The sequence below is a fragment of the Gigantopelta aegis genome, chromosome 10, assembly GCF_016097555.1.
Source record: "Gigantopelta aegis isolate Gae_Host chromosome 10, Gae_host_genome, whole genome shotgun sequence".
NCBI classification, from domain to species: Eukaryota; Metazoa; Mollusca; class Gastropoda; order Neomphalida; family Peltospiridae; genus Gigantopelta; species Gigantopelta aegis.
Window position 1 is genome coordinate 37572481 of NC_054708.1, and position 17466 is coordinate 37589946.

The following is a 17466-nucleotide window of genomic DNA, read 5'->3' on the forward strand; positions in this document are numbered from 1 at the left end:
AATGCATGCTTGTGGCTAGGTTGTTGCAAGGTACATGTAGTTACAAGGTTGTTACAAGGTAGTACAAGCACTGCAAGCTATTTGCAAGCTAACATTTAGCTCACGTAAGGTAGTCAGTAATTCTGCAAGCTTGCCACATGCATGTTTTCATTTGTGAAAGCATGCGCAAGCTTGCTGCATGCATATCTTCAACTGTGCAAGCTTCCCGCAAGCATGTTTTAATATTTGCAAGCTTGCTGCATGCATATCTTCAAATGTGCAAGCTTCAAGCAAGCATGTTTTCATTTTGCAAGCTTGCTGCATGCATATCTTCAACTGTGCAAGCTTCCCGCAAGTATGTTTTAATTTTTTCAAGCTTGCTGCATGTATATCTTCAACTGTGAAAGCATCTCTACACTTGTGGAAGTCCAAATAATTTTCATGGTTATTTTTTTTTTAATTCATAACTTCTCATATAATTGACCAAATTCAGTGGGAACAGTGGTTAAACAACCAAACATACATGTAACAGATTTAGATAGTATTTACAATAATAATTAAAACAAAATTAATATTAATACATATGAATGATAATGCAATATGGTTAGAACAGAATCATCTTGTGATGATTGGATTATCAACTGGCCCCAAAAATAATAACATATGCATGGCCATGAGATGATGACATGGGCCATGTTTGGTTGAAATTAGCCTGGTGGAATTTGAGATGATGTTGAAAATGTCTGAGCCAATCAGAAGCCAGGGTGGCCATCTTGGATTTTTAATCAGTCCCAAAAATAGCAATACTTTGTTAGGTCCATGAGAGGATCGTTTCAACCAAGTTTGGTTGAAACCTGGATGGTGGACCTTGAAAAGAATTTTTAAAAATGTCTCAGTCAATCGGAGGCCAGGCCGGCCATCTTGGATTTTGAATCGGCCTGAAAAATAACAATACTTGGTCAAGACCATGAGAGGATAATTTGGAACAGATTTGGTTAAAATCTGCTCATACGTGAACCATGCATGACAAGTCAAAACCAACTCGGTCAATCAAAGGCCAGATCGGCCACCTTGGATTTTGAAACTGCCCCAAAAATAACAACTCTTGGTAAGTGCCATGAGAGGATCACTTGGACTGAATTTGATTGAAACCTGGCTGGTGGAACTTAAGTTCTCAGTTAATCAGAGGCCTGGGAGGCCATCTTGGAGTTTGAATCAGCCACAAAAATAACAACACTTAGTAAGTCATGAGAGAATCATTTGGACTACGTTTGATTGAAACCTGCCTGGTGGACCTTGAGAAGAAGCAAAAAAATTTTTCTGTCAATCAGAGGCCAGGGCAGCTATCTTGATTTTAAATCTGCCCGAGAAATAACAAACTTGGTCAGGGCCATGAGAGGATCATTAGGAATACATATGGTTGAAATTTGCATGGTAGAACTTGAGGTGGCCATCTTGGAATTTTTATTAGCCTGAAAAATAACACTTGGTCAGGTCTATAAGAGGATCATCTGGACCAAGTTTGGTTGAATCCTGCTTGGTGGAACAGGAGAAAAAAGGAAACAAGAAGAAACAAACAAATGACTTTACAAAACAAGAAGAAGAAGAATATAGGACCAGGAGCTTTTTAGCATATTAGTTTAGTCAAGCTCGTCGCAAGCTTGCGGGAAACTCGTCGCAAGCGTGCGGGAAACTCGTCGCAAGCGTGCGGGAAGCTCGTCGCAAGCTTGCGGAAAGCTCGTCGCAAGCTTGCGGGTAGCTTGTCGCAAGCTTGCGGGAAGGTTATAAAAAGGTTCCAAATACTAGCTTAAACTGAACAAGCTTGCGGGAAGCTCATCACAAGTGTGCGGGAAGCTAGTCGCAAGCTTGCGGGAAGCTCATCGCAAGCGTGCGGCAAGCTCGTCGCAAGCGTGTGAGAAGCTTGCGAGATGCTAGTTGCAAGCATGCAAGAAACTGGTTGGAAGCTTGCTGCAAGCATGCATCAAGCTGGTTGCTTGGTTGTAAAAAGGTTCCAAATACTAGCTCGAAATGCGGTAGTTACTACCGTGTAAAATATGCTTGTACAACCTTGTTGCAAGGTAGTTACCAGCTATTTATTAAGCTTGCAATTTTTGTTTGGGAGGGTAGCACATACATGCAGTACAGACAGGGTAGCCTATACATACACGGCAGACAGAGTAGCACATACATGCACTACAGACAGAGTAGCACATACATGCAATACAGACAGGGTAGCACAGACATGCAGTATAGACAGCTCCATGGGTAGCACACACATGCAGTACAGACAGGGTAGCCCATACATACACTGCAGACAGAGTAGCACATACATGCACTGCAGACAGAGTAGCACATACATGTACTACAGAGTAACACATACATGCAATACAGACATAGTAGCACATACATGCAGTACAGACATAGTAGCACATACATGCAATACAGACAGCGTAGCACATACATGCAGTACAGACATAGTAGCACATACATGCACTGTCTATAGTGCATGTATGTGCTACCCTATCTGAACTGCATGTATGTGCTACTCTGTAGTACATGTATGTGCTACCCTGTCTGTAGTGCATGTATGTGTTACTCTGTCTGTACTGCATGCATGTGCTACTCTGTAGTGCATGTATGTGCTACCCTATCTGAACTGCATGTATGTGCTACTCTGTAGTGCATCTATGTGCTACCCTGTCTGTAGTGCTTGTATGTGTTACTCTGTCTGCAGTGCATGTATGTGCTACTCTGTCTGTAGTGCATGTATGTGTTACTCTGTCTGTAGTACATGTATGTGTTACTCTGTACTGCATCTATGTGCTACTCTGTAGTACATGTATCTGCTACCCTATCTGAACTGCATGTATGTGCTACTCTGTCTGTAGTGCATGTATGTGTTACTCTGTCTGTAGTGCTTGTATGTGATACTCTGTCTGTAGTGCTTGTATGCGTTACTCTGTAGTGCATGTATGTGCTACCCTATCTGAACTGCATGTATGTGCTACACTGTAGTGCATGTATGTGCTACCCTGTCTGTAGTGCTTGTATGTGTTACTCTGTCTGTAGTGCATGTATGTGCTACTCTGTCTGTAGTGCATGAATGTGCTACCCTATCTGTACTGCATGCATGTGCTACACTGTCTGTAGTGTATAAATGTGCTACTCTGTAGTGCGTGTATGTGCTACTCAGTCTGTAGTGCATGTATGTGCTACTCGGTCTGTAGTGCATATATGTGCTACTCTGTCTGTAGAAAAGTGCATACAGAGCATACTTGGTGTATTGGTAGGATGTTTACTTCAAGTTTACATATAGGTATGTTCATGTATGTATCCTTAACCATGTTCGTAGATATAATTAAGAACTAAGATAAATGTATCTATCCTTTAACAATGTTTATGTACCAGTGTGTAATTGTTAGCCATTTTCATATATATTTGTAGGGCCTGAGCTAGGTGCAGCATAGATAACAAATCAATACTCACCAACAATGAATACAACTTTTGAATCCTTCAGAGAAGATTCTACAAAACAAAAAATAATAATAATAATAATAATAATAATAATAATAATATTATCATTATTATTATTATTATTACCCCAGCGGTCACTCATAACAAGGAAAATATTTTTCATATTTTCTCAGTGGGAAATATTTTTCATTGGTTTAACACACTATATTGGACGATTTGACACCAACAAACAAATCACCTTGTCATGCAGTACTAAATATGACGTCATCACAATTTGGCAAAGCAGACACAATGACATCACATAGTTTAAAGCGTTTGTGTTTACGTCTTTCTGGTTTCAGTGTTAAACTTGTAATAAAATGGTAGTTTAATGCAATTCATTATAAAAAAATTTTTTTACAGAATATATAGAACTTTGGGTTTTGAAAATTATCTGTTGACTGTAATTAAAATACAAAGTTAAAGCAATATCCAGAACAGTTTAAAGTGGTTTACATCATTTCTATATACCTGGATGTGTAGCCGATGCATATTGAAAATAAAAGCTTTAAAAAACCCAAAATAGCTGGGGTAATAAATAAAATAACAAACTAGGTACCAGTTATTATCAAATTTATGTCCCTCGTGAAATAATTTTCAATTGTCACTTGCTAAAGCTCGTGACAAGTGAATATTATTTCACTTGGGACATAAATTTGATAATAACTAGTAACTCATTTATTATTCTCTATTAATATATTTTTTTAAACGCTGTGTAATAATAACTTGCACATATATTTATGCTGATGTATTTAAATTGTTATACACACATTGGTGAGCACATTATTCAGTATTTTTGATAACACATACTGTTAACACATATATGTGTGATAACAATTTACAGATATATGACTGGCTGCTCCCAGGTGATGACCAGGTCCCAATATGCCATACCATCCAATGAAAAAAAACCCACACGATTGAAAATTATCACTCTGTGATACAAGCTAATCTGAAATTTACTTGTCTGTGATGCATAAGACTATAAGCACATGTGTCCATAAATAGGTTTTAGTTGAAAAAGGCATTTAAATTTAATTTAAAACTGTTTTTTGGGGATATGTATGAAATAGAATACTACATTCGTGTCCGTTAGATATCTTTTAAAAATACATTCAACTCCCTTTTTGTTTGTTACACATTATAAAACAATTTGTAAGATAAATGGCATCTATAACAGCCACTCATGTAGATATTTCTCCATTTAGTTAATTCATTTAAGGATTGTCTATTAAACGGTTACCTATTTAATATGCTAATATGAAAATGCTGTAATCCAGATTCTGGCATTTTCGTTTAATTGAGGCAAAAATCAGCCTGCCCCTTTTGCAAAAATCAGCCTGCCCCTTTTGCAAAAATCAGCCTGCCCCTTTTGTAAAAATCAGCCTGCCCCTTTTGTAAAAATCAGCCTGCCCCTTTTGTAAAAATCAGCCTGCCCCTTTTGCAAAAATCAGCCTGCCCCTTTTGTAAAAATCAGCCTGCCCCTTTTGTAAAAATCAGCCTGCCCCTTTTGCAAAAATGGGAGCCCGTACACCTATGTATTGACCTTTACATATATGAAGACTATTTAATATATAGCATTATGATTTTTACAAGTTGAGAATAAGATTTTTTTAAATTGTCCCAGTTTTTCCCTTTTTGATAGGGGATGTCCGCATGACCAAATTCACATATTTGTTTTTCCTTGTGCCAATTTAATGGAGCTTCCCACAAAATTTGGTTGGAATTGGTTAAGTGGTTTTGAAGAGGAAGTTGAACATATAACATGCTATTCAAATGCATTTCTCTATAGAGCTACAGTAAACTTCATCCCCACCCTGGGGACAAATGCATTTCTCTATAGAGCTACAGTAAACTTCATCCCCACCCTGGGGACAAATGCATTTCTCTATAGAGCTACAGTAAACTTCATCCCCACCCTGGGGACAAATGGGAGACCCAACATTAGTGATATTAATAAATTAGATAAACCTCCTATTGACCTTTACATTCGCTTGTAGCATTTGTGGAAGTAAAGAAGATTCAGTAAATTTGGCTTAATTTTCCCCTTTTGAATCCCAACCGTAGGCCCCTGGGGGGTCAAAATGACAATGTCTTTCTTTATGTGACAAGGAAGCTTCCCACAAAATATGGTTGGAATTAGTAAAGTAGTTTTGGAGAATAAGAAAATTGATCACAATACATGTAGGTCACTTGAAAACGTATATATATGTGCAAATTGGGTAAATAGACAAAGCCATTCACACAAAAGTTTGCCATGCTTGTAATTGTTCATACCCTAATGAATCTAAAAGAAGCAAGCATTCTGAGAGTATTGCTAAAGCAGTACATGTTCCCTGCCGGGTCCAACACATTTGCTTGTCTCAACGGCCATAACTGTCAAAAATCAGTAAATCTCCATGAAAGTCAAACTTGATCTGTAACAGAATGTGATCAATAAAGCTATAAACAATTTCAGCTCAATATCTTAAAGGTGCATACCCTAGTTTCAGCCTGTGAAAATGGACACTAAGTTTAATTAATCTATAAACGGGGAAATACCATCAAAAAATAACCAGAGCTTAATATATTAAAAAACTGAATATTTGCTTGAGCAGGGTGGGTTTCTATCCCCGAAATCCTTCCCCTGTATTCGTGCTGGGAGCACATTGATTAATTATCAGTTACTGGATGTCAAATATTTGATAATTCTAACAAATAGTCTTGTGAGGAGCCATTACTTTTCAGACAGATGTGTGTTTTGGGAATTTTAAAAAATGTACTTTGGGGTATTACAAAAATCTAGATGACCAGAACCAATTCATGTGTATGAAAATTAATATTTTAAGTAATAAAATGTAAGTACTTCTAATTTAAATTATCAAAAACATCTTTAATAGTGAAAAACGTGTTGTAGTGTTTAAAAAGTAGAGTCTGTCACTTTAAGACTTTTAAAAAAAAATGTCTGGAAAACAAATATTTGTATCTCCTAAGTTCAAGGACTATATCTGTCAAAATTGGGTAAATTGTCATGAATGTGATCTGCAACAGTGCATGATAAAGCTATACACAAAATTTGATCTCAATATCTCAAGGCATTGTGAAAAAAACATCTGGAAAACTATATGTGGGACAGACGGACAGACAGACAGACAGACAGAAGGATGGAGATGAAACCTATTGTCCTCTCTAGTTGTATTGGCAGAGGGCTAATAACAGGCAATCCTTATAATTAAATATGAAACATACTTATTGATAAAATCACAAACAAGACCATATTTTATTTTGAATTCTTTTTCGATTCTTGAAAAAAACCCAAAACTACTAAATATAAAGTGATATCATCATAGCTAGTGCAATGTTTTATGTCCAATTTTGAGATCCCGTGGGAATTTTTTTAAGAAAGCAAATGACTATCATAAATCAATTTATTTTATTTCCCATAATATGGGCAGAGAGAATTTAAGTGGGGAAAAAATCTTTCCATAGGGAAAGAAACCCCCATTTCTTCCCCAAGATACGTTTTGACATCATAAACAGTGCTTCACTATAGGCGGTTAATTGTGTGTAAGAATAGTTTCCATGGTGGCAATCAAGTCCACAACTAACTTAAGTCGTCAGTGATACATATGTCACAGCTGTGACACAACACTGTCTCTTGTTCTCAACTTGCAAACTTGTTTTCAATAACCTATCATTTGAAAATCTTCCATAAAATGATAAATATTGATAATGGATAATAAATATAATACCAATTCGCTACTCATCAATATCGTTTATCTTGCACTAGTGAACTGATGCGGTTCTTCCCTCACCAATGGCTCCGGAAGAACAACATCAATTCACTCGTGCAAGGTAAACGGTATTGATGTGTAGCTCGTTGAGTATTCTCTAAATACCTCACAGATGAAGAAAATTGTTGGTGACTTCATCAAAGATGGCGGCCATTTTAAGTTTTGTGTTTATCTAAAATCAACCATAGCACATGTATTTCTTGGCCAATCTTCACAAAGAAGGTATCAAAATGATCAGAATAAGGAGCTTATAAAAGATCTATGTTTGACTAATAATAAAGCTATGGTCATTTCAGGGTTTTTATGAAGTTTTCTCTTGTTTTAATGTTTTTATGTAATTCAAAGGTTATAGTAGACATGAAATGTTGTTTCTTTAATGTAACAAATTAGAGGCACCAACCCCAGTCCCTAGTTATTAGGCACTGTAAAATGTGTTTGGCTATTACACGTCTTACCATTAAATTACCGATTACTTACAACTGCTTACGTAATTCAATGTGTTTCCTATTCTGTATTTGTAATAGCACCAAGTGCAAAAACAGAAGAGGCATGTGCATGTACCTTGGCAGCTAGGGTCAGTAACTTTGTAAATTCTGAATATACTTGTGCAGCTTGTGTTATTTTGACTTTCATCAAGAAGTGAACAAATTTGCATTGCAACAGCTGGGCCAACGGGATGCCTTTAAACTGTAATAATTACATTTTCTTTGTGTCTCTGGATAAAAATTTGTTAAAGCTTTACAAAAACGGGATAAGAGCACTGAAAAATAAACTATGATATTTCTACAAATGTCCTATTTTTGTGTGATCTGCATTGCCTAAAGTATCTTAAAAAGACATGGTGAAGAAAGTTTCTGTATGGTGTTTTAATAAAATGTACTCAATTTGTTGAAATTTTGGTATTAATGTGTGTAACTAGTAACATGGCAAACATGTTTTGAGCTACTAGGCGTACGAATATTTCTTGATTACATCACAGCGACAATAACGTTATAAGCAACTTGTTTCATCTGGCAATAGCAGTAATGGACTGGACCTGCAAACCATCTTATTTCATGGTCATTGAGACCAGTAATCAAGATACAATCAAGTGATTTGCTTGTTATGCTGTAGATCACGTGTTGCTATGTCTACAGAACTGTGATTCGAGTCAACATGTGTAACCACAACTAGAGCTCAATGATTATATATGATCATAAAAAGTCATTAGTGTCAACATAGGTTAATCTTTTATTGTACAGCAAAGCTACATACATGTAGGTTACTTGTTTTTTCAGTTATCAGCAAGTTTCTTTTACATACACTTTTCTACATATAGAACAGCACATCAGACAGCCCATGACATAATAATGTGAACATTGTTTTTCTACCTTGCTCAGATAATAATTTTTTTTGTAAAGCTGAAGTTGTTATAATACAGAAAAATTCCTAAATATATAAACTTGTCAACTATTTCTGTACTATAACCATCATAAATCCATTTTTATTTTTATTTTAATTTACCAGCATTTGTAAAAAAAAAACCCCATTATTTTTGTTTTTGAAGTATTAACAAATTGTATCTATTTACAGTCAAATGTTGGTAACACTTAATGATTGCATGGTTACGTGCTTGGAACAGTGATATAGCAATGATTTCAGATCACTAACTTCATATCTACCTTTTTATATATTTTATTAATTTTAACACATAATATTAATATTGACACATACAGACTTATTCCTATGGTGAGACCCAAAAATATATTGACACAAACATAATATCGACACACTCGATTCAACCAAGAAAAAACATGATAGTTAATACACATTTTGGCCGGGATATATATATTGAGAATCCTGATAATGTGGATCATGTGCACACTCATAAACATATAAACATGCTTTAAGTTTGGTTTAATACAAGTTTGATAAGTTGGAAGTACACGAGGCATGGTTGATATTTTTGGGGAAACCCTATGATCCAGGGGAATTCTCTGTGTGATTCTTATGCCGGCTAGCTGAAATTGCACCATGATCCGATAAAAAAATACCCTGCATGCATTCCTATGCATGCGCCATATGGAAATCGCATTAATGGAAACACTATATAAAAACAACGGTGTGTGATATTTGACGAACCCGTACCCGCACCGCACCCAGACTGAGCCGCATTAATGGAAATATAGCTTAACAGTTATGGAAGGAAATGTTTTATTTAATGACGCACTCATCATATTTTATTTACGGTTATATGGCGTCGGACATATGGTTAAGGACCACACAGATATTGAGAGAGGAAACCCGCTGTCGCCACTTCATGGCCTACTCTTTTCGATTAGTAGCAAGGGATTTTTTACATGCACCATCCCACAGACAGGATAACACATACCACAGCCTTTTATATACCAGTCGAGGTGCACTGGCTGGAGCGAGAAACAGTTATGCATGGAGTCAAGTTTTAGTCTGTTTTTAACATCACAGACTTTTGTTTTACTCTGTTGTAAGTTTATCCAAATGTGTTGCATGTTTGTAGATTAACTAAACTTATGGCATCCATTTTCACAGGTTAAAACTAGGTTCTGTGACTAACAATGCATAGTCCATTTGGAAAGAGCCCAATATTAGAGCCCCAATTCCTATGTGCCCATATTCGATTTGATGATGACATCACACTATTTACAATATTTGTTTTTAAAGCTGTTGTCTCTAAAATAACTATTTTTATTATTTAAGCATCCAGATCCATTTCTGTTTGATACATATGAGGTCCTACATATACTCTGCTTGGGGTTCACTGTGCTCGCTTCTCTAGGTCACATAAAAACACTATCTCTAGCTGTTTTCTTTCAAATAAATAAGCTGCCACAACAATTAGGGGATAACTACCGGTATGTTGTATTTGACCATTTGCAGACATTATATGCTGGACGTTAATTGAGTTTTACCGACGACAGTAAAACAGATATTTATGACTGTAAAACCATCATTAACATCAAATACAACATAGTTATCCCCATTCTAATTCAATAAATGTATTTTCATTTTTAAAATGGTTTAAATAATAGGTTTTTTTCGGAATGAACGCAGCATTGACAAAAACCTGGTCACTACTATCGTGTTTGAAGTCATCCACCTCATAAAATAATTATAGTGTAAGCGGATTAAAAAATATGTTGTTACATGAAATACAACTTCTGCAACAAATATCGATTTTCTTTTTTTATTAACGACAGAACCAATAATTATTACTGATCTCTTATTCCAAATACTCATCACGACAACTGGTGCTTGATAATGAAGATTCATAATTCAGCATAGTTGCCATTACTTACTTCTGCATTCCAGTCAGTGTCACACACACGACATAACATAAAACATTTATAAACTACATTTACATCATAAAATTTAGGGGAGCACGCATTTTACTTCAGAAAAAGATTCAACGTTGGTATTTTAAAAGTAATAACATCCAACTATAACAGTGAGAAGTAGCATATGAATATGTAAATAGGCTCTTGGGGACCCCCCCCCCCCCCCCCACCCCCAAATTTCCAACATGTTAATGTTGGTTTTACTGCCACAATAAATGCGAGAAAGTATCAAAGTTAAAGTTGGTTTTGATTAATGACACCACTAGAGCACATTGATTTATTAATCATCGGCTATTGAATGTCAAACATTTGGTAATTTTTACATATTCTTAGAGAAGAAACCCGATACATTTTTCCATTAGTAGTAAGGGATTTTTTATAAGCTCCATCCCACAGACAGGATATCATATACCATGCCAATTGACATACCAGTCGTTGTGCACTATAGCTGCTTTTATATTTACACTTTTACACTATTATAAAGCAAAATATTATGCCCCCCCCCCCCCCCCCCCCCACACACACACTTCCTACGCCAGTGCAATAGCCGATGATTAATAAATCACTGTACTTTAGTGGTGTTGTTAAACAAAAGAAACTTTAACAAAATATGAATTTACACTGAGATGTTTTGAAAAACATTCATGGGTGAAAGAGTTAGAGTTTGTTTTGTTTAATAACACCACTTGAGAACATGGATTCATTAATCATCGGTAATATAGAGAGGAAGGAAGGAAGGAAATGTTTTATTTAATGATGCACTCAACACATTTTATTTATGGTTATATGGCGTCAGACATATGGTTAAGGACCATGGTGTGCACACAGGTATTGAGAGAGGAAACCCACTGTCACCACGACAATAGTAACATGTGGCTAAAACTCCTACCTGCAATGTATCAACCAACATAAACGCCACGGATATAAATACTACCACCCCTTACACTTAAAGTGAATCAGAAAAAAATGGGGGTCAAGCTGCTCATTTCTGAGATAACGGGTAACGTCTATGACTACCCTAGTTTCGCACAAAATTCAAGTACTTTTTTTTACAGGTACCCCATACATGTTTCAAGCACACGGCTACTTGACACATTGGTACTAGATGAAATAAAATTGCAAATTTTTTTTACCCCGATGAAACTATTATTTTTTACAACCAACACACTCACATTTATAACCAATCACAGGACTTGTGGTGTTCACTTCTCTATCAAAAGTTCGGTGCACCTCCAACTTTGACCCAGCCGGAAGTTATTTGGTTTAGTACTACCTATACTGATAACATACATTTTTCAAAAAGTGTCCAGCTATGTGTCTTTATGACAACCAGGATCTGGTGTATTCTGACATAAACTGACAACCTCACTGAAACTGTTGTTTCTACAGTGCAACCTAATATAATGTACACCTAAAAAAGCATATATATTGCATTAGTTTTGTACAAATGCAATATGTCATATTAAACAACAAAATGTTTTAAAATAAAACTGATTGACCCCTAGATTATGAAGACCTTAACAGGCACATCAAAGAAATATCAGTATTAAAAAAATACACTGTCTGAGGAAGGAAACACAAACATGACTGTACCTGTATGAAGTAATGACTTAATGTCCTGAACATTAGTGTTGGGAGGAAATCCTGTATGTTGGGTGTGGGTGTCTTCAAGTTACCAGGTGTGGGAATTTCAAATCCATCGGCCATGCTGATTTTCATAATGAACCATCAAAACTATTGACAGCCACCAATATTCCTGACTATATTTTATTTATAGCCTACTGTAGTTGGAGGTTTTAATAGCTGTGATATCTGGAATAATCATGCAGCTTTAACACATTTATTTTTGATTAATTACTGAAAAAAAACTATTTTTAAATCACAAAATTACCCGAACATCTATTTTCTTGCATTATTTTCTAATCCGGATGAATACAATATGTACATTAGATGTATTCCTACAATCTGTAATCCAGCATTTTATTTAGCTAGTAACATTAGGTAATACAGCTTTAACAATAAAATAAATTATCAACTTAATCCAAGGCAGATAATCAAATCTGAAAAAATTGGTTCTATAAACTTAAAATGCTTTTCATGAGAGCTAAGTGATTATTAAGAAAAAAAAATGATCTGGAGATCTAAATATATGTTTAACAACCTTATTGTTATGTACAAATAAGAACAGAAGGCACAATAGTGACAACAAATTTAATTATGTTTTTGGTAAAGTTTTTCTTCAAATTTACTTTAAATTTTGCATAAAACTACAAATTTGTCTAAAATATAACTTAGCACCCTATAAATATGTCAAAATGACAATAAAAATCAACTTCTTTACAAATTTGAGTTTTCAGAATTTCATATATAAAAAATTAACAATGTTAATGGAAACTAAAGACATTAACCCACTATTGGCACATGCTATTTTTAATATAAAAATAAATTGCTATTAAAATCTTAGTTCAGGTTGCCTATATATAATACCATATTTAAGAGCAGATGTATATGGCAAGTCAAATACCATGTAAAAAGAAATTATTGAAATCTTTACAGTATGAATTATAGGCCAAAACCAACTTTTCTTCAGTGCTAACTTTGATTCAAACTCCATTCAGAGCCATGTACAGAGATTATTGTCACGGTCAAGGTCATTGTGAACTTGCATGATCGAGTGATGGCACAACCAGTATAGTTTAATTAAATAAAATGACAAAATCATAATATTTTTTATTATGCACTGAATATGTGCTATAGGGTGTATACTACCAAATCAAATCCCATAGACGACAATAGTAACATATGTGGCTAAAACTCCTACCTGCAACGTATCAACCGACATAAACGCCACGGATATAAATACTACCACCCCTTACACTTAAAGTGAATCAGAAAAAAAATGGGGGTCAAGCTGCTCGTTTCTGAGATAACGGGTAGCGTCTATGACTACCCTAGTTTCGCACAAAATTCGAGTACTTTTTTTTACAGGTACCCCATACATGTTTCAAGCACAAGGCTACTTGACACATTGGTACTAGATGAAATAAAATTGCATATTTTTTTTACCCAGATGAAACTATTATTTTTTACAACCAACACACTCACATTTATAACCAATCACAGGACTTGTGGTGTTCACTTCTCTATCAAAAGTTTGGTCACCTCCAACTTTGACCCAGCCGGAAGTTATTTGGTTTAGTACTACCTATAGGCGGTTAATTGTGTGTAAGAATAGTTTTCATGGTGCAAGTCATGTCAACAACTAACTTACGACATCAGCGATACATATATGTCACAGCTATGACACAATGTTACCTCTTGTTCTCAACTTGCAAACTTATGTTCAACAACAGTATAGTTTGAATATCTTCTATAAAATGATAAATATTGAAATGTAAAAAGTAAAATACTGACTCGCTACACGGCAATACCATTTATCTTGCACTCATGAATTGATGTCAATTAATTAATTCACTCATGCAAGATAAAGAGTATTGCCTCATAGCTCGTTGAGTATCCTCTGAGCCAATGCATCAGTTCTCTTTTTTTGCATATGTACTATAATATCAATTTTTATTAAGATGCTGCCAAAGTTGAGTGCATGTGTGCGTGTGTGTGTGTGTGCGTGTGCATGTGTGTGTGCGTGTGTGTGCATGCATGAGTGCTTTCATGAGTGCTTGCATGGTAAATAAAAAATAATAATAAACAAATAAAGAGTGATATTATAAATTACTTTATTTTTTTAGCAAAAAATAACATGTATCTAAAATATATAACAGTTGACATACATGTAGGATTATATAAATACAAGAGTAGATACAAACAAAAATATTACATGAGAATAGTTTAGTTGCATTAATTTAGTTACACACAACATAGTACACTAACAAGTTTGGAAGCTATCTTGACTCATCAGTAATGAAAAAAGAAAGCATCCTGTATTGTGAGTAAAACTGACTGAAAACAAGGCTAGAAATATCACCTACTGAAGGTATTATTTAATCAAGGTCAATTCTTAAGAATAATGACATTTTATTTTCTTATAAATATCACTTTTGTCTATTTCTGCAGTTATCTTATGACTTTATCCTGTGTAATACCTTTTCTTATCAAAGGCTACTGTCAGTGAATGTGTAACTTTTTAACAGAAAACAGCTAAAATATGGCTTCTGAAAAAAAACACCCCATTATACTGTCATATAAATAAACTGCCTCGTGTCAGTGTCAAACCTTGCACTGCCTAAACTAATTTACTAAACACTATTAATTAATAAACGCTTATTAAGAAAGATAAAATAGTTTTGTCTGATTTACTGGATTGTTCCATATGATATATCCTGCATGCAGTAGTTTGAAATGAACATAGAAACCAACCAGCACATCACTAAAACTCTTTCTATCCGTATCCTAATAATGTTTACACCCCCACCTTCTCCATTATCACTAGAACAGGTGTAGCAAAGCCTGAATGTGTTTGAAGATCATGTTACAAAAATATATTATAATGGATTATATTACATCAGAATTTCCACATTTGATGGCATTAATACTTCCACTTCACAAAACATATAAACTATCCTTCATCAGTTAAATAAATAAATGAATAAATTAGTAAATATCTGTGATGTAATAACAAGCTAAAACTGGGCTCATTTTGTCAGTTTGGAAATGTTTGTTTTTTAAATGGAGGTTGTAGTTGTTGAAAATGTACAATTTCGTGAATTAATTCCTTTTATTTTTTGTAATGTATCTTGAAGGGTAAAGCCATGATGGCTCGCATGATATATATTGAATAGTGTAAACATAAATTAATCCATGTTACTGCTAGAAACTTGTTGTTTGGGTTTTGTAAAAGTACATGTAGATATACGGAGCATTAGTCCAACACCAGATTCCTTAAACAGTTTGTAATATATTTCACAACCCCATATCATTTAGAGCATATTACATAATTATTAATAATATTTTCCAAAGTAGCTTAAAAATTAACAATAAACTTTCTTCACATTTATTACAAAATTTCGACTTGCTTTGGTATCACATTTATGAACATGGTTAAAGAACATCACTTGGTAAATACTTATACCAAATATTAAAGTAATCCTGAAGAGATTCAAAGGTTAATTATAAGCAATTATAAACTTAACAGTTCAAAATCACCTTGACCGTACATCGGGGTCAGATACATGGGTCTGAGATATGTGCAGTTGAAAGACTGGTAAACAAACATACTAAATATGAAAGCCATTCATTAAAATGTTTTAGAGGTAAAAGTAATTTCAGAAATTCCCAATGACCTTGACCTCATGTATGCATGTGGCTATAGTTCATACTGAATCAAACGCTGAATAGTAGCCATTGAAAAAACTTTAAAAACATATTGGATATTGAAAAGTGTTAAATGGCTAGGCTCACTCAAGTTCAACATAAACATGCAAAAGGCATGCTTCAGTTCATTTGAAGTGTCAAATTAGTGCACACACAGAATGTAGGAGGGTGAGACATACCCAACAACACCACACCCCAACTGCATTGCAAAGAGTGCTGGAATGTAAATGACAAAATTTACAAGCAAAATTGGTTCAATGTTTATGTTAACTCCATATAATGACATCTAACAGTGTTATTTTGAGCTAATGGTGTACAAGCTCATTATTAGAGATGCTGAAGTGCCTGTTTAACCAAGTTATGACTCTCCATATACAATGTTAACTCCAACTTTTAACTGAGGATTTCAATTTATCAAATGTTTAACAATTTTACATTTTTGCTTTTATCCCCCACCCCCTTGAGTAACTTGTTTTTATTTTAAAAATGTAATGAAATTTTGTAAGTGTTTTGTTAATGAAACCTGGGCTGTTGTTTTTTTCTATCGCAAAAAATATTCGGTATATAGTTTTTGGCATTCAGCGTAATAGGTTTTGCATCCAAGTGTTTTTTCAGGGACATATTTATAAAATATTTTTGGTACTTTGTCAAACTTTTTAAAAGATTCACATTTGAATTTGGTAATGCCAAAGTTTGTTAGTATTACCATTTGTAGCAACAGACATTTGTATTTAACATTTTGAAACAATACAACATTAAACATATTTCTTACACATCCGTTGGTGAAAACACCATACATTATTTCAGCATTATTTATGATCTCACACTCCAATAACACACTTATATGTGTTATCAATTTAAAACACATGATTAGCTGCTCCTTGATAATCCAGTTGCAATAGCCATACAATGCTGTCAACAAAGCATGATTAATATTGATAGTTCTATAAGTTAATCTGAAACTGATAGCTCTGTGACACACTAGTTTCACATGATATGAGTTCATTGATTGGCCAATATGATGACTACAGGCGAGTATAGTGAACAAAATGCACAATAATGTAGTGCTTTTCTGTTCATGGCATAATTGTACATACTGGAGTGATGTTTTATTCATCAACAATAAAAACATTTTATTTTAACATATGAATTTCATAAATGATGACCATCGGTGGTAATAAAAATGGCACTTTTCCAAAATTATTTTTATCTTACAACCAAAAAATTCATGTCAGAAAGCTTGTAAAACATAAAATAAAAATGTCTTGCCTGAATATATAAAACATAATGGAGAATTTGTATGTAAATAATATTTGCAGCATCCTTTGATTTGAAGAAAACTAACTAATGTATAATGCATCCATGTTGTTCATTCATTGGTGAGCATTAAATAATTAGCTAAAAATATTAATATACATGTATATTATAAATCAATAAGGCAAAAGGTTAGCATATTTTCTCTTTCATTTTTGAAAAATGAAACATTTTGCTTTTTAAAAATAAAACAAAAGTATAAACTT

General features: G+C 34.3%; 1 protein-coding gene across 2 annotated transcripts in view; it reads right to left on the reverse strand.

The window, feature by feature from the left end:
- The window catches only part of LOC121382727 (adenylate kinase isoenzyme 5-like), a 121173-nt gene that overhangs the window by 52994 nt on the left and 50713 nt on the right, over nucleotides 1–17466 (reverse strand). For both annotated transcript variants that reach the window (XM_041512281.1, XM_041512280.1), the window contains exon 9: nucleotides 3466–3504. In XM_041512281.1, coding sequence (XP_041368215.1) covers nucleotides 3466–3504 — 39 coding nt within the window. The remainder of the gene's footprint in view (nucleotides 1–3465; nucleotides 3505–17466) is intronic.